General features: G+C 43.1%; 1 protein-coding gene and 1 non-coding gene across 5 annotated transcripts in view; one reads left to right on the top strand and one right to left on the bottom strand.

Annotated features, from left to right (window-relative positions):
* Positions 1-1,590: 1,590 nt before the first annotated feature.
* TRNAV-UAC (transfer RNA valine (anticodon UAC)) lies at positions 1,591-1,663 on the bottom strand. Its single transcript has one exon. It is a non-coding gene; the product is annotated as a tRNA-Val (tRNA).
* A 121-nt stretch (positions 1,664-1,784) lies between these two features.
* Positions 1,785-24,346, top strand: part of PPEF1 (protein phosphatase with EF-hand domain 1) — a 29,489-nt gene continuing 6,927 nt past the window's right edge. The window contains exons 1-12 of one of the 4 annotated variants that reach the window (XM_015886205.3): positions 1,785-1,934; positions 4,837-4,991; positions 5,238-5,352; positions 10,328-10,531; positions 12,693-12,820; positions 13,350-13,401; positions 16,151-16,314; positions 17,136-17,250; positions 19,409-19,455; positions 22,141-22,307; positions 23,021-23,057; positions 23,516-23,665. In XM_015886205.3, the coding sequence (XP_015741691.2) occupies positions 10,459-10,531; positions 12,693-12,820; positions 13,350-13,401; positions 16,151-16,314; positions 17,136-17,250; positions 19,409-19,455; positions 22,141-22,307; positions 23,021-23,057; positions 23,516-23,665 (933 nt within the window). In that variant the 5' untranslated portion in view covers positions 1,785-1,934; positions 4,837-4,991; positions 5,238-5,352; positions 10,328-10,458. Of the gene's footprint in view, positions 1,935-4,708; positions 5,155-5,237; positions 5,353-10,327; positions 10,532-12,692; positions 12,821-13,349; positions 13,402-16,150; positions 16,315-17,135; positions 17,251-19,408; positions 19,456-19,700; positions 19,807-22,140; positions 22,308-23,020; positions 23,058-23,515; positions 23,666-24,346 lie in introns of those variants that run through there. The other 3 variants (XM_015886166.3, XM_015886177.3, XM_085550378.1) reach the window with 3 other exon arrangements.

The raw sequence follows: 24,346 nt of genomic DNA, 5'->3' as shown, positions 1-24,346 counted from the left end.
GCACTGGAAATGAGTCAAATCAAGAAAAGCTCAGTCAGAACAAAAATCATTCAAATAAAGTCAAATTGGTTCACAAGATGAGTCAGAGAGCTTTAAAACTGAAGTCTCTGTATAAACATCACACACTCAAGACCCTCTGTGTCTAATGCTGTTGATAATGCTTCTTTTTAATAACCTTAAGTGGCAACACCTCCACTACAGACAGCATTACTAAATGAATCATGTAGTACTTTCCTAGCAGTCAGATAAATATTTCCAGGTATAGAAGACAGAAAATATTTTAACAGTACACAACACAGAACCAGAAAGGGCAACATTTGCCTTTTTTCTCCCTTCCCCTTCCCTCCTTCCCTCCTTCCCTCCTTCCCTCCTTCCCTCCTTCCTTCCTTCCTTCCCTCCTTCCTTCCTTCCTTCCTTCCTTCCTTCCTTCCTTCCTTCCTTCCTTCCTTCCTTCCTTCCTTCCTTCCTTCCTTCCTTCCTTCCTTCCTTCCTTCCTTCCTTCCTTCCTTCCTTCCTTCCTTCCTTCCTTCCTTCCTTCCTTCCTTCCTTCCTTCCTTCCTTCCTTCCTTCCTTCCTTCCTTCCTTCCTTCCTTCCTTCCTTCCTTCCTTCCTTCCTTCCTTCCTTCCTTCCTTCCTTCCTTCCTTCAAAATTTAGCCTTGCATTGGTTTTGACAATAGAACAAACCTGTGCCTTCAAGAGCTGGATCCCCTCAAAGCAGATAGAGTGATGATGGTCTGCCCATGCTTAAGATCTGGCTCTCAAAATAAACTATTATCTCAAGGAGTCTGAGTGTGGGCTTATGTCCTCTTCTGAAAAAAAAAAGCACGTCAGCGCAAAAAACACAGCATGACCAGTTACCTGGTGCTGCCCAACAGGAGCAGGCCCAGTCCCTGCCACACCTCAGGGACCTATGTCTGTCATTAGCAGGGTGGGCACAGAATCACAGAATCACAGAATGACCCGGGTTGGAAGGGACCTCAAGGATCATGTAGTTCCAACCCCCCTGCCTGGCAGGGCCACCAAACATACACATTTACTAGATCAGGTTGCCCAGGGCCCCGTCCAACCTGGCCTTGAACACCTCCAGGGACGGGGCATCCACAACCTCCCTGGGCAGCCTGTTCCAGGACCTAACCACTCTCCTAGTGAAGAACTTCCCCATAACATCCAAACTAAATCTTCCCACTTTTAACTTAAAACCATTTCCTATGACACCATGGAGTCATGGAGGGATGATGGGAAGCACCTTCCCCGAAGGCTTTCATATACTAACAGCAGAGAATTCCAGATGTAGTGGACAGCTTTGGGCTTGTAACCTGAAAGCAACCCTGCTATGACAGGCATTTTACCCTAGAAGCAGGGCTCACTGTGGAGGCCTCAGGTCTAGTTAGGCCTAACCAGCCCTGATGTTCCCTCTTCCTCTCATTTGCTCTGAGGCAAACAAGGGGAGTAGCTGAGGGAACTGGGATTGTTCCTGCTTCATGGAGGACCTGCACTTTTTTAATGAGCTGATAAGGTTGCCAGTATGGGGAGAAAAGGAGAAAGGCTAGATTAATTGTATCTGTAAAGAAAAGAAAAATCTCAACGGCTGGTTCCACTGGGGCTCGAACCCAGGACCTTCTGCGTGTAAAGCAGACGTGATAACCACTACACTATGGAACCGCTACGGAAACAGGCCGTTGTGGCACTCCACCTATCGATGAGCGGCTCGCTCTATTCCTCCGTCCCGCCCACACGGAGGGATCCGGCCATTGGAGGAGAGCGCGGAGGGGCGGCTCCTTCCTCAGGCGGTTTGGCCGGGACGGGCGTTTTGTGAGGGGGGGTTTGTGGGCGGGAAAGGCGAGAGGTGAAGGAGTTTTCTGTGGTGTTTTACTTCTGTCGGTGCAGTTTGTGTTGCAGCACGCTAACAGAACGCAGACCTTGCTTTCCTTAGGTAATTCTCGTGCCCGTTTCTGTGTTGGTTCGCAAGGAGGTGGCGAAATCTGAGTGCTGTAGTTGGGTGCCATCTCCATAAGCTCCAAGTGTAGGCTGAGACTGCATATTATGCCATTAAGCACTGCTTTCCAGAGCATTCCGCTGGATTTTTTGCTGATCTTTTTGCCCTTGGCTCATATTTTGTGTTCTTTTTGCCAGGGATCCTAAGTTTGATGCCTTTTGTCTATTGTCTTTCCATCACGGGAACGTCTGCTGAGGGAAAATCAGTCATTGCACTGATTTTGATAGGGAAAAGTCAGATAACAACATGACTGTATATTTATTTCTCCTTTATCACTTCTTTTTATTCCTTCTGTTATTGACAGATTGCTCAGTTGGGGGCTTGTCCCCTGGCCAGTGCTTTAAAATACATGACTGGATCACATAAAAATACTTTCCTAAGCTTGATAGGGCAAGAGGAGGGGAACCACGTGCAGAAGGAGCACATTCACTGCGACTGTGATCATCTAAAGCCTTTTTGAAATGTACTGGTTACATCACTTTGTAGTGGGTGCTTCTGAGACATAAGCCTGAAGCAGGCTCTGAATTATACATGTGGAATGCCTGCATGGAGGCTGGCTCACGAGGTTGGTGTTTCCAAAGCATTTGGTGAACATTATGCATGCTGTTACTTCAAGGGCTGCCTGTAAAGGGGTCTCCTGATTTTTGTGCTGGCAGCATGATTTTTTATCTTATTTCTTTAGTTCTGCAAGGCTGCTCAAAAACATATGAGAATTTAGTTGCCTACTGTCTGTTGATGCTTGCTCAAATGCTTTTTACCTCCTTAAGTGTGTGATATGCAGGAGTAGCTCCACTTTATGAGCAGAAAAGCTCAGCATGTGTGACTTGGTGGTGGTGGAACTAGTATATTCCCTTTGCCTTGTGTGGAAAGGAGGATGGCTTTGTTAGGTCCAGCTGATGTCCTTGGGTTTGAATGGGAAAAGCTATTTGGAAAGTTATGTGTTACTATGATCCCTATATGTAACTGGAGAGGTGGCTCATTCCAACATCTCTGTATGTCAGGTTGTTGGGTCACTTCAGAGCACTGAGAAGGGATGAGCAGTTTTCATGAATATCAAGAGAAAATATGCTGTGGAGACCTTGTCCTACGGGAGCTAACAACCAAGGGTTTGATTCTGTTCCCATTGATCTTGGATTAAAGATTTCTGATGGATTTATTGGCTATTGCAACAAACCTTATGGCCTCTTGTAGTGCAGAAATCTTGCTAAAAGCCCATATGGATGAATTTATCACATGCAGTAAATATTTTATAAATAACACGTATCCCCAGAGTGCAGTAGAAAGAGGTTATGATGTATTTTGACTTGCATGCTTTTTGGCAGAGCAGTGTGATCATACATAAATGATTAGCTACTGTAACTCGGATAAGGGAAAGTGCATCCTGCCAGAAAAGGAAACATCTCTCGGGCCATGCACAATTAGGGTGCCTGATGTGTATTTTATTTGCTGTTTCATTCCACAGAAAGAGAGTAGCTTTGAATATGGAAGCTTGTGTCCAGGACTCTAGAAACTCAAAGAACTAACCCTAACCTTAACCCATGCATTGTAACCTGTAGCCTTCTTTGGGTCCACAGCCCCCGCTATGACCCTGCAAAATGGCTGCTGTGCTCTGCTCCATCACTGCACAGAGAGACCAAGTGAGCAGCTCCTCTCTGGCTTTCAGAAGAGGGTAGAAGGACAGAGTGGGGGGTATGAGCAGTTAGTGGTGTGGTGGATGCTGAGGGCTGTGCCTGAGAGTATATTGGCAATATTAGAGTAAAAAATTTATTCTGGTACCTAATATTTATGGGTTGTTTGGTAGTGTATGTGCTCAAAATTGAAGCATCCTCATGCTGTCTGTGTGCTGCCCCACACAGGAGGTGGTGGATTCATCTGGGGCTGTTGTGTCAACATTGAGCAGTAAGAAATGGCCTTGGGCTTGATGGCTGGGCCCTTCCTGGCACCTGTGAGGTGACTGAGAGCCCATAGACAGCAAGGCAAAGAGGTGGATCGGATGGGCAGGCCCTGCAGCCAGGGGTCAGAATTTGATTTCAGAGCACATAGCAGCATGGCTTCCTGATCACACAGGTCAGCCACACTGGTGAACTGTCTGACCCCCTATGAGGAGAGACTTAGGGAACTGGGTCTGTTTAGCCTTGAGAAATGGATGAGAGGGGACTTGATCCAGGTTTATAAATACCTGAGGTGTGGGAGCCATAGTGGTGAGGCTGGTCTCTTTTCAGTAGTGTATGGGGACAGGACTAGGGGTAATGGGATGAAACTACAGCATAGGAAGTTCCACACGAATGTGCGGAAGAACTTCTTTACAGTGAGGGTGATGGAGCACTGGAACAGGCTGCCCAGGGAGGTGGTGGAGTCTCCTTCTCTGGAGATATTCAAGACCCGCCTGGACGCCTACCTGTGTGACGTGGTGTAGGGAGCCTGCTTTGGCAGGGGGGTTGGACTCGATGATCTCTAGAGGTCCCTTCCAACCCCTACAATTCTGTGATTCTGTGACCCCTTTCCAGGAGTTACCAGGAAAGGGACAAGCTGAGCCATAAGCTTAGTTCCCTGAACCCATTACACTCTTATGGGGAGAATGCGTGTGCAGATGAGATGCCATCTGCATGTGCCTCTTGAAAGTCCTTGGGGAACTTTCATTACCATACCAGTCACATCAGGGAACCAAATACCTTGGCGGTCTGTATGTGTGTTTATGTCCTGTGTGCTAGGTAGGTCTGCTAAAATGCAAATCACTGCCTCATCCCAGCAGAAAGGCCTTTCCTCTGGAGAGAGACCATGTGACTTCAGATGTGCAGATGATAACTTCAGCCCATCCCTTTCTCTGCCTGAGATACAGGAGGCACGGTGACAAAACAGATTTCCAATAGCATGCAAGCAGCACAGCTGGAGGGCTGCAGCCAAGAACTTCTGCATCGTGATGAATATGGCATTTATCCTTGACTGCTTCTGAGGAGTGAAGCTCAAGAAATTTGCTCTCAGGAGGCTGTATCGGTAGGTGGAGAGTAAGTGCTTTGTGAGTTCCAGAGCCCCAGGGAGGACTGGAGTGCTGGTTCTGCAGAGCTGCACCCCTCATTATGCAGTTCTGGTTCTAAAAAGGGACTGCTTCTACTTCGAAAGGAGGCTTCTCAAGGTAACTCTTGTGGAAAAAAAGCAGGTAATTTCTTCAAGCCAGGTGCATATCTTTTTTTTTTTTTCTTTCTTAGCTTGTTTTTAAAGAGCAACTTGCCTGTATCCTAGGTCTGCAAAGTGAATGAGTGAGGGGTCAATGCTTTTGCCCTGAGAAAAATCAGTGTGCTTTAAGCTGTCAAGTTTGACCTGGACTGGATCAGTCATCCAGAGCTTCTGAATACAGGTGAGATCAAATATCTTTGAGACTCCTGTATCTCTTGTACTTTTTGCTTTAGGAAAAAGACTTTGTGTGCCGATAATCTTGGGTCTTTGTTCTGATGCTTTACTTAACCTTCATTAAAACCAATATAAATTTCTTCTGAAGCATGAATTTCACTTGTAAATTGGCTCAAATTTCAATACATTTGTTCTAAAGTTTTATGTTTTAGTCGATATTCCCCCTCATGTAAGGAGAAGGAATGCCACAGGATGTCATTAAGCTTCTGCTCATTATCTGCAGGACAGTATATAATTCAGATTTCCCTTTCTCTCTATGATAAGAAACTGCAACTGTTGTTGATTTTTACGCTCCTGTTGGGTATTCTTACTAATTTGGCCACAGGATTTTGAGTTTTCTACTCGCTTCCTAGTGGCTTCTTTTGAGGCACTAAGAGTTTCTGGCAAGTGATACGATAGCATCCTTATACTTCAGGGTGATCTGCACCCTAGTTGTGGGCTTGTATTTTCCATCATCCCTTATTACAACACTTTCCTTACAGTTTTTCTGTGCAAAAACTGACGCTGTTTGCTTTGTTGATTTTCTACACAAGCAGTGCAGATACTTATAAAGCATATGCTTTATTGACTGTGTTGCATGAACTAACTTTCACACATCATTTTCCTACAGATTCTTTTTGGATTTACATGCAATTCCTGAACTGAGTGTTTGAACAATCTGAATGATTGCACCTCTTCAAATCTTCTGTTTCCTTACTTTTTGCAGTATATTTTTGGGCTCAGGAATTTTAGTCTACCTTAATAAGCTGGAATGTCTTCATCCTGTTCTCTTTCACTATGACTTTGCTGTTTTTTCCCAGTGTTATTATATCCATTCAATACTGATTCCTGGCCCAAGCATTGATATCTATCAGCAGCCATAGCCAGAAGTGATACCCGCAGTTCTGTATAGGGCTTAGCTTTGCATCTCTGAGCAGGACAAAGATTTTTGTCTGCTTTTTATTTGAAACAAATTAATTAAAACAGAAAGGTTTTTGACTTTTTTTCTTTCACTTAATAGAAGTATCAGTTTGTCCTGTGGATGAAAAATAACACAGACTTAAGCACGTACTGCTTTGTCTGTATTTGGTCTTCTTGGCAGACCGAATTCAGTGCTGATTTAGAGAATTATTGCTCTGATAGTCCACAGCCAAGTTCTCTTTCACTGAATTGGTTTTCTGAGGCAGCTTCATCCTACTTTTTGCAGAGTGAGTCTTTTAGCTAATGAAATCTCTAAATCATCCCATCCTTACCCTTGACAACCCCAGCTCTGGCAATAAGATAGTTTTGAAGAGCTGTCCCTCTACAGATACCAACCTGGAGGTTATAATTTAATGCATGAGGTTCTCTTTTCTGGGGTATTTTGCTCCTTCCTCCTTCATTTCCTCAGCACTACATAGAAGAGAATCCATCATAAACCAACATTTCATGATTCTCAGTACTCTGCAGTCCCTGTTTCCAAAGGAAAACAGTTCTGAATGAATCTTGAGAGTTTCAGAAAGCAGCAAGAAGACATAGTACCGCCTCTGGCACTGGAAGCATCCATCTACCTAACTGATCTTTATGGAGAAAACTGGCCCTATCTCACTACGTCTCCAAACATGTGTACATTCTAACACATTTGATGGGCATAGATGGTAACTGTATGTTAGGAAGTATGGTTGAAAAAGGGGCAGAGTGGAGACAGGAGGCACCTTGCTGGAGAAAGCTACTGAAACAACTTGCAGAGGAAGTAGCATACCTATGGAAATTTCATCCAAACTCAAATAAAAGGAGCATTTCTTTGATCTTTGTTTATCAAAGATAAGAAATGGGTGCAACTGAGAAGTTAAAGCTTAGCAGCTCATTCATATAGCTTCTGTATCCACAAGTTTAGCCTGGCTTATGCTTGTCTGCAATAGCATGGCTCATCTAAATTTATAAGAGAAGTGAGGCTTGAAAGGATGGCTCGCTGCCCAAAGGACCTGCAGCCTGATTTCATTGAAAATCAGCCATAAATCTTTACAAGACTTCCATTATTTTTGAGGCAGCCTAGTCTTCATGTGACTGATAAACTAAAAGGCTTAATTGAGTTTGGGCAGCACCAATTACATTCAAATCAAATGCTGCTGGTTCATCATCTCTGTAAATCAGGCTCTTGACAGTGCAGGTTCTGAAACCCAAACTTCTGAATGCTTGCTGCAGTTAGGCTTTCAGTGACTTCTATCCAGCAAATGAGCAGGATGTGCCACTTCTGTTTAGCTTAGTGCATGTCTGTTGGCATGGCTGGGGCAATGTTTTATTTTGCTTCAGTGGAAGGGCTACACGTTCTACGCCTGCCTACCACGATATTACCTTTTTGCTGAACTGAGGGAAGTATAGCAGGTTTCTTGGACTTGTATCTGAGCTATTGCCCAATTGTTAGTGAACATGACAGACTCTCTCTTAAAGGTAAAACAGTGGTACAATATCCAGAGTGCTAGCACGGCACTATGTCCCAAATTCTTATGCTACATTATATCTAGGAAGCTTTTTTTCCATACCTTGAGAAAAGGCCAACTTTGCTTTTCATCTGTAAACACTTGGGGATCTTTTGTAATTCACTGGGTCTGGATGGAAGTTGTGCTTGCTCAAGTCTCCAGTTGATGTGATTGTACTGGGGCCTGGAGATGTGGGTTGTGAGAAGCTATTGGGAAACAAGGTAGGAGTCTGACTGTTTGCTGTGCCCACTGTAGAATACAGGGATTTGGGATTGACAATGATGATTCCCCTGGTTTAGCTCAATGATGGCCAGGAATGGCATTTTTAAGGGTTTTATTGATATTGTGTAAGATTTCCTTCAAGCTTTGAGTATGTATTTAAGCTTTCATTTACTGCTGTTAGCATAAAATTCTATTCTAGCCTCTTTATTTCTTTGCTCAAAATGGTGCTATAAGTTGAAGAACTTAGAGGTTGGAGAAGGGTGCAGTCAAACTCCAGGTGCCCTCAGTTTGGAGCAGCCCATTGTTTGCCATGGAGTGTGCGGAGCCCTGAGAAGCACTGACGGTTCCGTTTGGGGCTCTCGTTGCCTGGTTGCTGGAGACATGTTGTCCTGCCTGGTAATGTAGGTGGTCATGCTGGAAGAAGGCTTAGTCTGTAAGCTCTAAGTGTTTTGTACTTGATCTTAGTCTTCAGATCTCCAGCTGGCTGGTCTGAGATGAGCTAGTGAAGACTTGTGATCTTCTTAAACGGGGCTTGTGGGGAGATGGTATTCAGAACGATAACAATTATCTGTTGAGCTTTTAGCAGTATCAGTGCTGTATTTGATGCTATTAAAGCCATTGTTTGGCTGAAAGTTACTGTAACAGGAGTTTTTTTGGATTTCAGTTTCACTTCAGAGGGAAGAAAAGAGGAGGGAAGAAAAGCCATTGTAAGGAGGAAAACCCCTCAAGTCCTTCTTTAATGAAATAAATACTGACTTGGATGATGATAGACCTCGCTCAAGTGTAGGATCCCCATGTGTTGTGGGATGCTGAAAATTGGGTATAAGTGTAATATCATTAATTAATAACTACATACAAACTGGAAACAGTCCCACAACAATAAAGGCATTCTGACTATTGAAGCAGAAAACAGAGCAGTTATGCATTTATGTTTTCCTGTCTCTTATCCTCCTCATGCTAATTAAGAAAAAGCAAAAGCAGTTAAGCATTCATTTTATGCTGATGGATTTCTTCTTTGTTTTAAAGCCCAGTTAAAAAAAGGATGATTAGGAGTGAAACAAAAAGAGCAAACACAATAACTGGGACGTGTTAGAATTCCGACAGAGAAACATATACCCCAGGAGACAGAGTGATCACTGTGAATACATAAGAAATCTTCAGCTGAAACAAAATTCAGTCTCTCTGAGAGCATCTGAGATGCTAGAAATTAACCTGTTTTGTATTTCAGGGGAATGTTATTCTCTTGAACTTGTTGATTTGGAAGTATATGGCATTAATGTCTGATCCCATCTGGTGAGGGGAGATGACTAAGTGCCTCTGGAACATGTTCAGAGGAGGGCTACAAAGCTGGTGAGGGGTCTGGAGCACAGGCCTTATGAAGAGCGGCTGAGGGAGCTGGGATTGTTCAGCCTGGAGAAGAGGAGGCTCAGGGGAGACCTTATTGCTCTCTATAACTTCCTGAATGGAGGTTGTAGTGAGCTGGGGGTTGGCCTTTTCTCTCGTGTAATCAATGATAGAACTAGAGGGAATGGTTTTAAACTGCGCCAGAGGAGATTCAGGCTGGACATTAGGAACTATTACTTCTCGGAAAGGGTAGTCAGGCATTGGAATGCACTGCCCAGGGAGGTGGTGGAGTCACCGACCGTGGGAGTGTTCAAGAAATGTTTGGATGTTGTGTTGAGGAATATGATTTAGCTGGGAAGTATTGGTGATGGTTGGACTAGATGATCTTTTAGGTCTTTTCCAACCTTGATAATTCTGTTATTCTGAGATAAACCCAGAAAGCCACACTACAAAGTGCCCTGTACGTTTTTGTTTTTTTTTAATCAAACCAATTTTTTTTTAGTTAGAATCTTTCTATAAAAATGCAACACAAGACGTGGTGCTTTATTTGAGTGAAGTCTGCTTATGAAACACCTTGCTATGGCTCTGTTTGTCCTTGTGCAGTTGGCAGTGGTTATTATTTTGTTGTGTATCAATCGGTGGTAGGGATTTTTGGACATCTGGCACCTGCGAGGATCTGTCTGTAAACAAAGTGATAATCAGCACTGGGACATTGTAAGGTGGTAAATGGGGCAGTAGGGCACCTTTTCAGTCAAGAAGGGTGGCAAGAGTGCTGGTTATTTTTGGAGGGGAGTACAAAATAAGTATGGTTTACTTGGTGTGTTTTTTTCAGGATGTGCTTTGCAGTCCTTATGGATGGCTGTAGGTACTTCATATTCTGTATTGCCAAACTCATGTATTTTCCTCTCCTTCTCTTAGTGGTGGTGTGAGGAGTACTTCCTTGTGGCTTGAGGAGCCTTCCTTGTGGCTGAAGGAAGAGCACAGCAGATGCGTATTACGCCAACAGCTGAGAGAGACATGCTTCGCACCCGCAGTGATTAAAATCAGAAATGGAGTGTAGTGTTAGCACCATGGGATGCTGTGCTTCTGCAGATTACAGTAAAGGCAAATATAATGAAGCAGGTGAGTGCTGCCATCATCTCCACATCCAAGGTTGTTCTCTCCATAGCACTGCAAGAGGACTGCAAGATATTATTTCCCACCAGCCATGCTGTCTAACACGTGTTGAGATAAGATTACTTCACAATTATTATCTTTATTTAAAGGAATGCGTAACTTTCAGATGCATAGGATTGGAAAAAACACATCCTATTTCAGATGCATAGGGTTGGAAAAAATTCACACTGGACAGAAGTTAAATTTCAGATGTGTTCATGTGTGCTCTCACTGGCCAAGTGTATCGGATAAAAGACCGAGGGGACCTTTTGTGGCCTTTTATAACATGATGTTCCCAAGAAGACTGCCCTAGTTTCCCTGCTGCTCGGTGATCATGATATTGAAATGGATGCAATAAAATAGAGCTGCTTTAACTCATTTACTCTACAACTCTGACTTTCCAAATTGATCTTCTGCCATACAAGGTGTGTGGCCTGAAATTCTCCCTACAAGCCTTTGAGACATCCAATCTAAACCTTTCTTCTTTGAGCTTAAAGCCATTTCCCCTTGTCCTATCACTGTTTACCCTTGTAAGAAGTTGATTCCCCTCCTGTTTATAATCCCCCATTTAAATACTGGAAGGCTGCAATGAGGTCACCCTGCAGCCTTCTCCAGGCTGTACAAGCCCAGCTCCCTCAGCCTGTCTTCATAGAGGAGGTGCTCCAGCCCCCTGATCATCTTCATGGCTCTCCTCTGGACCCTCTCCAACAGCTCCATATCTTTCCTGCATTGAAGCCCCCACACCTGGACACAGTACTCCCGATGGGGCCTCAGGATGGCAGAATAGAGGGGGACAATCACCTCCCTGTTCCTGCTGGCCAGCCCTCTTCTGATGAAGCCCAGGATCCCATTTGCTTTCCAAGTTGCAAGAACACACTGCTGGCTCATGTTCAAGAGGCAAGAGGGCTCCAGGGTTGGCTCTGAAACTCTTGATCTGACCTTTTGTGTTAAAGGTGTGATGTTAAAACAATGTTCTGTCTTCTGGGAGCTATGGTAGTCTTAAGAGATCATTATGCTAAACACCCCTGGTTGAAAAGGAAGGTACAGAGGTCTTTCGTCTCTGTTTTTTGCATGCCATGCATGTATGAGTATAATTTTGTGTGCTTGCTTCCTAAGGTCTTGCCCTCCCCAGTTGCTGGATGGCAGTCTTTCTGTTCTTCAACAGTAGTGAAATTATGCATGACTGTCATTATATCTGCAGTCTGAAGCTGTACATCCCTCTAATGCATTAATAATGTGACTTTAACAGGTACTTGCTGATGGTGACACCTTCCACAAATGATTTTATTTTACAGATACATTGTAGCCTAGTGTGAAAATCATGGTCTGGTTTAGTCCTGACAGTAACAGCACAGGAATAAGTACAATCAAATAAATAAATAAGGTAAAAGAGAGGAAATATACAGTTAGTTTTGCAACATTAACCACAGTTGTCAATATATATCTGCCTTATGTGATACCTATGAGATCGTGCCACGTTAAGTGCCCAGGGCCAGACCATTGGGCAACCCAGATGAGCTTTAAAGGGGATTATAATGGCTCTGATGCTAGAAATTAGTTTCTGTGCTGATGGCTCTTCTCTGCCCCTTCAGAACTCTTCTAACCAGAGAAGCTGATGATAGCCTTGCTGTCAGGTCTGGTGAGGGGAAGGGATTTAGAGCCCAGAGGTTATGTATGGTAGGCAGTGGGCTTCTAGTCATGTAAGAGCCGTACCTTTTTCATTTAAGAAGGGTGAGATTTCTGCAGTCCTTACTGATTTTAGTTCGCCTGGACTAGAGAACTTTAGCACTTTAATTGTACTATGTAGTTGTTGTTGGTGAAATAAAGAAACAACGAGCTATTATGGCATCTACAAGTGCTTTTATATATAAAAAAGCTTCCATAATGTTATGTGTATTATGAGAATTGTGCTTGTACAGAGGTCTTTCTTAATCTCAAAGTTATGTAAGTAAGAAATCATTCCCATGCAGGAGGTGCCACTCATCATAGTCTCGTAATGCCTGAGATTTGTGATCAGCTGAAATAATTGATGACTGCAAACCACTGTTTCTCCGGGAAGGGAAGGACAAGAAATAAGGAACCAGTCAGGAAAGAATTACGTATGATCCATTGCTTTCTCTTTTGACAGCTGTAAAAGCTTCTGTGTTAATCCAGAGATGGTACCGTTGTAAAAGAGCCCAGCTAGAGATCCGTCGCCGCTATTCTCTGACTATCTTTGAGTCAATCGAATATGCTGATGAGCAAGAGCAAACACAGGTGTGTAGTCTTCAGTTCTCCCTGTATAAGCAGTTTTGCTAAGCCTCTGACATTAAGTCATTGCATGGGTGATCTTAAAAGAGTCAGCAAGGCGAGCTACCTGCAATACAGAAATAGAGTTTTCAGCATCTCAGCGTATCAGCCCAGGCTTCCCTCAGAGTCAGTACCAGGAATGAGGAACTTACAGGGCTTTGTGTTAAGTTTAGCATCAGTATAAAGTGAGTTAGGTGAACTATAGCTGTTTCTTTCTCTTGACTATAAAGGAAGTGTAGACAAATAGTCTGGATTGTGGGCAAGATGAATGACACCCAAAATGTCAGCTGTGTGATGTAGCCTTGGAATTTTGTACGTGTTCATATGCTGTCAACCTGCTCATTTAGAGGTAATGCTCTGGAAACATGCAATGGTAATAGTGTCTGAGCTCCCCCTAAATGGGAAGTTGGTGGTACCTGACTAAGGGAAGAGAATGTTAATCCTTGCTGAATCCCCTAAACTGATCAGTACGTGTTTGTTTTTGTTCCTTATCCAGCTGTCCAACTTTTTCACATTCATGATGGAGCACTGTGTTCATCGTGGTGAAGGTAAGGAGAAAAGTCAAAGTAACACAGAGACTGCTTGAAAACCTGCTTTGGGGAAAGTTAACTTGAAGTTATGTCTTGAAAGTGAGCAGCATTTGGTTTTCTTTATCTACAACTTCTATTTTCATCTGTTAGGACTGAAGTTGCTCCAGATACTTTCATTTTTGCCTTAGTGTGGTTGTGGTGGTGGTTTGCTGTTCATTTTCCTTCTCCCTTTCTAATAAATGCCCTTCACCAGAAATACTAAAACCCCAAAAGATGCAGAAAGATTCTGTAAGATACAAATTAATAGAGAGACAGCCTGGGGCCTCCTCTGAATTGGATTTTTTGGACATGTTAAATGAGAAATTGCAGGTTGAACTTTTGCAGTGTTGTTTGCAGTTACGTTTGTCCAATTGCTGGCTGTGTGCATCTCTTACTTCAGGCTCTTTCTTTCCTGCTCCTCTGAGTGACCTTTGGCAGTTCCTGTGCCAGCCCCAGGGATTTAAGCAAAACTTGGGCCAGGAAGATTATTTAATGAGCTGCTTCTGTTTCTGCTGTATCACACTCTTAATATAAGAGCCCTCGTAAGTGTAAACCTAACAAGCAGAGAAGCTTCAAATTATCTTTGCTATTCCCAAGTATTTTCTAAAACCCACCATGCTTTAATCTCTCTCTCTTTTTTTTTTTTTTTCCTTTTTATCTGTTTGGTCACTTAATTTAAGGTGATGGCATGTTGTTCAATAGCCTTCTCCAAGAGCTTAGTATATAATATTCTTACCAGAGCACAGGTAGCCTATTCTCCACAGTAAGCAATGATGAGAATTCTGCCTGAGGATTGTGTGATACCTGTCATCCCTGTTTATCTTGTCACTTTTCTTTTTAACTGCCTTGTTCCAAATGTCTTTTATTTGGAGGAGGAAAGCAGTCACCGTCTCATTAACACGGTGGTGCTTTTGATGTGGTTGTTTATGTTATATTCAGAAACTTTTATCATCTCCTTATCCTCTTTAAGATGTCAGTGCAGTTAGAGTTGTGTTTGGGATGCTACGTAGCTGTGAGTATCGTCCTTGCTCTGCTTGTGATTTAAAGCAATTTTCCAAGGGTTTACAGGAAGTATGTCCAGTGTCTGAGCACTCCCCAGGAGCCAGAGGTGCTTCCTGGGCTTTTGTGTTTGTGAATCAAGGAGCATGGCCACTGTTCTGCACAGAGCCTGGAGCCTTATGGGGGCTGCTAGCAACCAGGGCTGGGCTTGACGACCGCAGGCAAGGCCTGCAGCATCAGAGCATAGCACAGTGTGTCTCTGTGCTCCCTTTGATGGGTAAAGAGGTACAGAGGGTACTTTATCTGGTCTTAGGGTAGGTGTCTGAACTCAGTGTGCCTGAATCTGTTGTCCCTGTCATTCAGTATGGAATGAAAGAGACAGGTCAGCTGTGGCTGAGAGATAACTAAATGAGATGGGTGCCGAGTCCTTCAGAATGAGCCCAGTATGGAGCTTGTGGCAAGCTGGGCTGCTCACAGGCCAGCACACACTAATCCCAAGGCTGCATTGGGGCATCCATAACAGGAAGAAGTATTGCTTGCTCCCAGATGAGACATCCCTGTGCAGGAAGAACCCTTAAAATCTAGCTGAAAGACTGGCTGAGGAGGTGTAAGAGCACTCCCAGGCTCGTGATCATGACTAATTTTTGATTTCTCATCCTGAAGTGGAAAATGGGTTATACTTTGCAGAGTTATGCCTTTTGTGGAAGGAGATGAGCTTTCCCAGCCTGGGCATCTGCCAGTAGGGAGCAGAGGCAGCGAGGAAGGCAGGTCTGTACTCAGAGGGGATGGGAAGGGTCACCTGCTGCCAGCAGGAGGGATGGAGCAGCATGGGCAGGTGTCTGCGTGGCTGGGGACACTGCAAGGGCTGCTGGCTTTGGAGGAGAAAGCTGAGGAGAGCCTTTGGCCAGAACTGGCAAGTGAATGGAAATTAGGGTGATCTGAGGGAGCAACAAAATGTGTTTCCATTGAGAGTATCATCCAAGCAGCTCTGCAACAGCAACCTCCAGAACACCGTCCTTTAGGGCTCAGGCTGTTGGATTTTTATGTGCGCAGCCTAATATTTTTATGTAAAAGATAAAAGCAACTAAAGCAACTATTTAAAAACCATATTAACAGTATAACCTGGAACTATAAACAGATGGTCACTGGGTGGTCAGCAATGGCTCCTGAATCTCTTTGCTCTGTGGGAGGAGAAGTATGTGGCAGGATGTATTCTCATTGCCTAGCAAGGCAGATTGCTTCACGACTTCAGTATAAAGTATTTTGCATCCTGACCCCAGTTGCTGCCTGTTAGGGCAGTGCTTTTGCCAGTTTTGTGTTTGTTCCTGTTTTTTGTTTAGCATTGTGGATGTTACTAGGAGAGTGGTTAGGCCCTGGAACAGGCTGCCCAGGGAGGTTGTGGATGCCCCGTCCTTGGAGGTGTTCAAGACCAGGTTGGACGGGGCCCTGGGCAACCTGATCTAGTAAATGTGTATGTTTGGTGGCCCTGCCAGGCAGGGGGGTTGGAACTACATGATCCTTGAGGTCCCTTCCAACCCGGGTCATTCTGTGATTCTGTGATCAGTGTGGGGAAACCTGAAGCTGTTCTGCTGTGCAGGGCAGGAGCTGTATCCTCCAACACTGCAATGAAGAGAGCCTCCGCTATGTTCTCCAGTTCTATTCATGTTGCCACTGCTTTATAGGACTGATGGAGTGTCTGTGTTCCTATCTCTCTTCCCTCTCGTTGCAGCTGCTCACACTTCCAACAGCTCCCATGATTCTCCTGGTACAGACTCATATGTAATTGAATACGAAAAGATTGATGTTCCAGACTCCTATCGCGGACCACGACTCTCATTTCCCCTTGATATTGCACGCGCTAAGGCTCTTCTTAATGCGCTCAAGGATCGACAGGTACACTGTAACTACTTTTTGTTTGCTTTTCTTGTTTTACATCTCTATCCGCTTGTAGCTCCTCTGTCAGCTGAATCCAGTAAAGGACTGAGCTGATGCCCAGGGAGAAAATTCATCTTGACAAGTCAGTCTGTAGGCCATCCATCAGTGTTTGAATTAAATGTTGTAAAAACCACAAACTGACCAAGCATTAGCAGGGACCAGAAGAATGCTGTTATAGGAGACAGCAGCTACATCCCCTCTGAAAAGAGTAATCTTTGGAGCTTAAATGTTTCATTCTTCTAATGTCTACACAGTGAGCTGGAAGATAACTCTAAACAAGGCAACTTTTGCGGTAGTTTCCTTCTCTTTATTATTTGTGTAATTTGCTGAAACATCCGTCACAGCCTTTGGATGGGGGTTTTGTAGGTTTATTTTTTTTATTTATTGTCTTTCATTTTGTTTAGATCCATGTTTTGTTTGTTTGTTACACTGTGTTCAAAAGATGAACTTATGCTGTGCTTGAGTGCTCCATTGCCCGCTCTCTTACTGTTTTTGTACATGGGAAGAGTAGAAACGGGATGCTAGAAATAAAATGGGAAAATATGAACAGCAAGTTTACCAGGGGCCCCTTTTCCATTCATTAGCTATTCCTAATTCCTAGCACTAAACCATGCAGCCTATATCCATGTTTAGAGAGGTCTACCTATCCATGTTTAGAGAGGTCTGTAGTACCAATAATCCGATACAGCTTCCTTCACAATACGTATGGAGTGCTAATAAAGCAGATTTCGAGCTTCTCCTAAAATATCTCCCTGTCCTCCCTGTGGTTTTTCTTATAGCTGCTTCATGCCCGCTATGTGCTGCAGCTGTTGCATGAGGCCAGGAGGGTTCTCAAGGAGAAGCCAAATATCACCCATGTTTCAGTTTCCTACTTCAAGGAGATAACCATCTGTGGTAAGAACAGAACTGGGAATGTAGCTGCTTTGGGCCTAAGGTTGATATTCTAACTAGTTGGAGAGGGAGGTGGGAATTTCCCTTTTGTGTTTCTTTCCTGAAGCAAGTTTAAAAATGGGAACAACAACAACAAAAAACACCATTTAAAAAAAAAGGCTCCTGCGTCACACCAGGTATATTTAGGTAAGTCCCTGTCCTCCTCTTTTCTCTTGTTAAAAGGTTCTGAATGAGTCAGTATCAATTCAGTTAACACTGCAACGCAGCTTAAATATTCCTGCAGTTCTATTTCTAAAATGCCACTCAGAGGACTGTGATCGCTGCCTGCGATTCTCACCACTGAGAAGAAGATTTTAATCATGAGAGTTTACTCAGTAATGATTTTAATGAAAGTGTAGTAGAAAAGGCAGATAAGGCCCTTTGTTGAGAGCATGGCCATCGAGAACAAACTGAACTGTATAATAAACCTTGTTTCTAAAGGGACTCTAAAGGATATATTGGTCTTCATACAACCAAAAGATCAGAGTGACATGTCGTGTTACGAGGTGAAAAATTAAGAGCTCACTGCCATCTATTTTATTATGTTTTCATAAATCATAAATGAATGGATGTGGTATCCTGGCATGCCACAGGTAGTAATAGCTGCAGGACAGGAGAGGTGACATCAATTTTGACAGCTGTGTCTGTGCTGCAGCATAGGGGAGACAACTATGACACATGTAAAACAGCAGCTGATGGTTTTAAGATGTGGTTGTGCACCAACTTTGGGCTTATTTAAATAATGTTCCTTGCTGACAATGGCAGGACACGGGGAAATGGTTTTAAGTTAAAAGAGGGAAGATTTAGGTTGGATGTTAGGGGGAAGTTCTTCACTAGGAGAGTGGTTAGGCCCTGGAACAGGCTGCCCAGGGAGGTTGTGGATGCCCCGTCCTTGGAGGTGTTCAAGACCAGGTTGGATGGGGCCCTGGGCAACCTGATCTAGTAAAGGTGTATGTTTGGTGGCCCTGCCAGGCAGGGGGGTTGGAACTACATGATCCTTGAGGTCCCTTCCAACCTGGGTCATTCTGTGATTCTGTGAATGTTTTTTTAATCAACAATAATTTGTTAACCAACCAACCAAAATCTCTCTCTGAATGCAGGAAACAGTCTCAGGTTTGCTTGCTACACAGGGTGTGCTTACTAATCAAAACACCCTTCCTGTTGTTTGCCTGTCTCATTTGAGCTGTGCAAGTAGCATCTGAAGTGTTCCCCTTCCTGCCATTGGAGCTAACAGCTTTTGGAACCAGATAGCTCCTGTGCAAAACATGGAAGACTCATTTTTAAAGCTGTCATTTTCCTTAAAATAAGGTGCCTCCCCCAGTTTCCTTCTAATTTCAAAAAAATAGTGCTAATTCAGCAGGCTTATCATGAACAAAAAATTGCATGGAAGACACCAGTAAGAACATCTCCTTCAGTCTTTTCTTCACCACCAGTGGAAGAAGCTCACTGCCATGCCATGGCTTGGGGGTGGTGGGTCACAAGTGTTGGGAGTGTGGCTCTGAGGGGAGTGATGTGGTAGGGATCTGCCATGCTGTGGTGAGGTCCCCCTGCCTGCTCTGAAATAAACCTCAGGATGAGGCAGCTTGCCCTTCCTGTGTCCATAGTACTGAGGCACGTAGGCACTGACAGTCCCTCCATCAGATCCTATCTACAGTCATCAAAACCTGGGCCTGAACCAGACTGTTGCTCAACTGAGCTCTGTAATCTAGTAGATTGCTTAGTAAATTCAAACCTGTTAGTATTCAGATGTCTATTTCTGAAGTACTAATTTGTTACAGGCTGATAATGTGTTGGCCCATCTTACATTTCCCTGAGTGACCTTTTATCTGGGTTGCAGATCTGATCTTCGAATCTGGCTTGGAGGACAGAAAGATTATGCAAGACAATTGTCTGCTCCTTTAAATATTTAATTGCTAGATTTTACTAAGCGACTTCTTCATATGCCTTAAAATGAAGCTGATGTAATGCTAATGTAGGGCAAATTATTAAGGAAATTGCAAATAAATAACAAAAACCCAAAGAAAACCTTCTTAGGACTAGCTTATGTAATTCTAGTCCTATAAAATTCGAGTTTTTCCCTCTTCTGTGATTAAATATATGTGTATGTTTTTATGTCCTGTAGGAGACTTGCATGGAAATCTGGATGATCTTTTACTGGTATTCCACAAGGTAAGCAGGCATGTGGTGTAGCATTTCGGTTAAAAGAATATGCATTGGCATCTAACAGATTCTATCACTTAAAACTGTCCATATGTGCCACACACGTGTACAAACCATGGAACAACGTGGATGGTGGAGAAGTGATCAAGGAAATACGCCTGCTTCCAAACGTAGACCTGGAGTATGAACCTAAGGAGGGCTCCTTTCCATGTCTTGAATGTTTGACTCGTGTTTTCTGTTCTTTGCTGACTAAGGTCCAAACTCTGGAGCTAACAGTTCCTAAACTGACACTACACTATGGATAATTCTGGTCATCGAGACAGAAATGCAGAGGCTTTCTTGGACCCTTACATTGATAAGGTTTTTTTTATTATTATTTGTTTACAGAAAACAAACAAAAAAGGATGCTATCTGTTTAAAAACATTTGTAATCTTGAGAATAACTATATAATCTGCACAAAATGGAAATACCTCGAGTAGCTTGTCCATATCCTTAATTGCCACTCACTTTTCAAGTTAAAAACCACAGATCTGTTTTACTGATGTGGAAAAGAAATTAAGTTCTAGGTTTTCTTTTCCACAATTGTGTATTCAACTAAAGATGCTGGAGCTCTCCTGTATTTAGTTTCCCCTTTAGCCTGAATCACCACCTTTCATTTGGCAGATCTGAGTTTGTGTCTGATCCTTACATATTCATCTGCACTGGATGGAGACAGACAGAAACTAAGCCAGGTATTTCAATGATGTAATTTCTGTCTGCTTCCAAGGTTGTTGCACCTAATATCTGATACTGGCTGTCTGGAAGCTTGGTGGTTTTGTCCAGCAACATACCTGAAGCCTGCTGAAACATAATCAGCCCCCTTCAGGCCTCTGCTTTTCTTATTAACCAAGTACACGTAGTCGGTCCTTGGCCTGTAGTCTTTTAGCTGTTATTTTAATTTGGCAACCTTCCCTTTTTGGAATTGCATATTGAAACAGAATCAGACTATAATTCACATCAGTTTCATAAACCAGACCTGGGAGATAAAGAAGAGCTATCATGGGGGTGACTGCTCCGTTAATTCTAAATTTGTTGAAGCACTTGAATTTTAAGGCTTGTATTGCTAAGCTAGATTGGTAAATGGCTGCTAAGGATAGAAACAACCTGAAGATGTAGAGAATGTGAGCAAAAAACAACAATTTGTTAATTGCCAGTCCAGCAGATACAGTAATGATACCCAACAGCAACCTGCTAATCTTAGAAAGCCTTGTTTACCTCTGACTTGTCAGAGGCTGCACCATAAGCAGTGCTGGGGCAGCGGCAGCAGCCATGTTTGTGAGGGAAAATGCATTGCAGTGCTGCCTGACCTTGTAAGAGTGGCCTCTGTAGTCACAACATGATTCTGAAGATGTTCTCTTGGTTATTCTTGTCCATGCCAATTGTGAAAACAGAGGTTTCCTTCTCCTAAGTCAAAAATGAATCACAGAATTGTAGGGGTTGGAAGGGACCTCTAGAGATCATCGAGTCCAACCCCCCTGCCAAAGCAGGCTCCCTACACCACGTCACACAGGTAGGCGTCCAGGTGGGTCTTGAATATCTCCAGAGAAGGAGACTCCACCACCTCCCTGGGCAGCCTGTTCCAGTGCTCCGTCACCCGCACTGTAAAGTTCTTGCGCACATTCGTGTGGAACTTCCTGTGCTGTAGTTTCATCCCATTACCCCTAGTCCTGTCCCCACACACTACTGAAAAGAGACCAGCCTCACCACTATGGCTCCCACACCTCAGGTATTTATAAACCTGGATCAAGTCCCCTCTCAGCCTTCTTCTTTCAAGGCTAAACAGACCCAGTTCCCTAAGTCTCTCCTCATAGGGGAGATGCTCCAGGCCCTTCACCATCTTAGTGACCCTCAAATGAAGAAAATTTCCAATACTCATGACTGGAAATGATGTAGCTACATGTAGTCACTGTTATGTCTTTTGTAGGCTGGTGGTACCTACTGACATGTTGATAACTAGTCTTACAGCACATACTATCGTTTCGCAGTAGTAGCTTTAGGTAAAGCATTATTCACAACAAAACATTGCTCTGCATCTTCAGGAAAATAAAATAAGATAAAAAATATGTGTATGTGCAGCCTTCCCATTTTGCAGGCTTTCTGGTATGTCATAAACACCTTGGGCACAGTGCAACTGTGAGTAGAAAAGTGCTTTCAGGATTAAAGCAATTGAAAGAAGCGTTCTTCAGTGCCCTGTTTCAAAGCTTGGACTGTGTTACTTCTAGGAGATTTAGAAGCAGAGATTGCAAAATCTGGTTTCTTACTGGATAAGGAAGCATAGGGACCTTCATATTTGTATCAGAAGGTAATTTTTCATGTCATACATTCAAAATGAATGAGTCCCTTCTATTTGCAAGTACATAACTTCCTGGCAGCAGTTGCATTAACAGAAAATAACATTTTATTACAATGATAATGTTCTTACTTGTCCCTTTCAATTTAATTTAATAGGTATAGGAAAGGATTAGAGGCAGTATCATAAGAACAATTAGAGAGGTCATCTCTTTCCTGATGGCTCTGTATTATGCAAGATGTATTTATTTATTCATTTGTTTATTGCAGGGTTTCCAGCAAGGTGATCTCATTTGAAATGATATTTCCTTTATTACAGTAGCATCGCAGTCTCTGAACGTCCTTGTTTTTGTTTCCATCTGCAGAATGGTCTGCCTTCAGAAACCAACCCTTATCTCTTTAATGGCGATTTTGTTGACAGAGGAGAAAATTCTATGGAAATACTTATAATCCTCTTTGTGTTTCTTCTTCTCTACCCGAATGATTTTCACTTGAACAGAGGAAACCATGAAGACTACATCATAAACATGAAGTAGGTGTAAAGGGCTGAGAGGGAATGGCATATCTAGTCCTTCACTGTGCCACCATCCGATCTCTAAACCAGAAGTAGTGTTATTACTGGGTGTTCTGGTGAAGCTTTGCATCTTCAGGATGCTCAAGAAAACAACATCCTTGTTATGTACGGACACTCAAATAGACAGTTCTAATCATAGCCCGTTGAATTCAGTGGGTTCACTGAGACTTTCAGAGCACAAAACCTGGAGGAAGGGGGTGGATGGAAGGATTGTATTTTAGTTAAATGAGGAAAATTAGTGTGTTATGGAAATGCCCCCTCACCCCCCTGCAGCAAGGGTGCCTTGGTGTTAAAAGAATGAGGTGTTAGACTCCTTGTCCCTTGTGGAGGAAAAGAGTTATGATAGGTGGTGCTGTCTGTGGAAGCATTATCCAACATTAGTCTGGCTCATTGAAAATTCTCCTTGGTATCTACAAGGTAAGCTGTTAAGCTGGTTTTTTTAAGTGGGAAATAAGGCTGCGTAAAGGTTATTGGTCTGGGCTTCATTCTCGATAGCAAGAAATTGGTTTCACTCAATTCTTGAGACAAAAAAGAACAAAGCACCTTCACACCAAACTGGGACAGAAAGGAGAAAAAGAGAGATGGAGAATTCCTGGCAATCATTGTAGTGCAAATAAAATGTGTAGTAGGGGCATATTGACACCCAGTTCATGATGATGTCCTGTTTTCAGATACGGCTTCTCTAAAGAAGTTTTGAAGAAGTATAAGGTAAGATTCTTACTATTTTCCCTATATTTTCTGTTAGCACTGCACACGTAAGATGAAACCTGTCTGAAGACGGAAAGTTGCAACCAGTTCAGGTGTGGTACAGAATGACTTTAGTGGTGTTCTTACAATTATTTTGGATTTTCAGTGGGATATCTGACAAAATAATCATTAACTGTTAACCTTTTGTGCTCAATGATCCACGGGATGAAATAATAACATGGGCGAGGCCACTCGGGAGCAAAAGAAGAGGTAAAAGTGAAAGGAAAATGAAATGCTGCAGGGACAGTTGAGTGGCTCTTAGCATGAATTTCAGATCCTATTGGCTGGTGTTGCAGTGCAGGGTGTCCCTTGGGTGGGGGTGTTCATACAGGTGTTTGCAGACACCACAACAAAACATAGAGCTTAAAAGCAACAGAATCTTCCTCCTGTAGCAACTAATCTAAGAGTGTGTTTTGCAGGACCATGGCAAGATAATTCTGTATCATCTGCAAGACATTTTCAGCTGGCTTCCCCTTGCCACTTTAGTTAATAACAAAGTGCTTATTGTGCATGGAGGAATTTCCGACAACACAGATTTGGATTCCCTGAATTTAATTGAGAGAAGTAAGGTAAGCAAGCATATCGTGTAATGGTACTTTTATTTTCTTTAAATAGCAAGGCAGTAAGAATGCTAAAATGAAGTTGATTGCATGAAGAAAGAAAATGGCTACTTTCTAAAAGCAAGCAAGGAAAGAAGAGTCTTGTTATTTTTAATCACTGTTTAGATAGGGAGGTTTCAGTAGGTGTTGGGAGAAATTGTTTGGCTGCTGTAAAACAATGTGGGTCTTCTGACTTTAAAATAGTTGAACACACATCAGATACCTCCATCCTGCAGTGCTGATGACACAGGAGGCAGAAAGCATGCAAAGTTCTTAATTCAAAGGCATTTCTAAACACTTCAGAAACCAACGTAGCTGCATCTTCTTAGCACCGCCTGTTGTCCCGGGGCTGTGTGGTTACCATCTGCTCTGTGTAGGAAGCTTCGCACCCTGCAGTGCTCCTATGGCAGCACATGTGGGAGAGCCCTTCCAGCAGGAGCAGACCTTGAAACCTGGCCTTGAGGAAGCAGGAACGACTGCGTTTCCTGAATTTAGAAGATGGAGTCATGTGGATTTTATTCTGAAATGATGAACAAATACAGCTTTTCAAATCTGAAAGATTTGTACAGCTAAATGAAGATGAATGTTTGTAAGCTGGGTGTTTAGGTTCCTAATCAGTAGTGTAGACCCAGGTTGGAGATCTGGGCTTTT

Source organism: Coturnix japonica, chromosome 1 (assembly GCF_054131305.1).
Source record: "Coturnix japonica strain WE chromosome 1, WE-NBRP24, whole genome shotgun sequence".
Lineage (NCBI taxonomy): Eukaryota > Metazoa > Chordata > Aves > Galliformes > Phasianidae > Coturnix > Coturnix japonica.
Note: the sequence above shows the minus strand (reverse complement) of the source record. Positions and strands in the feature narration are given on the sequence as shown.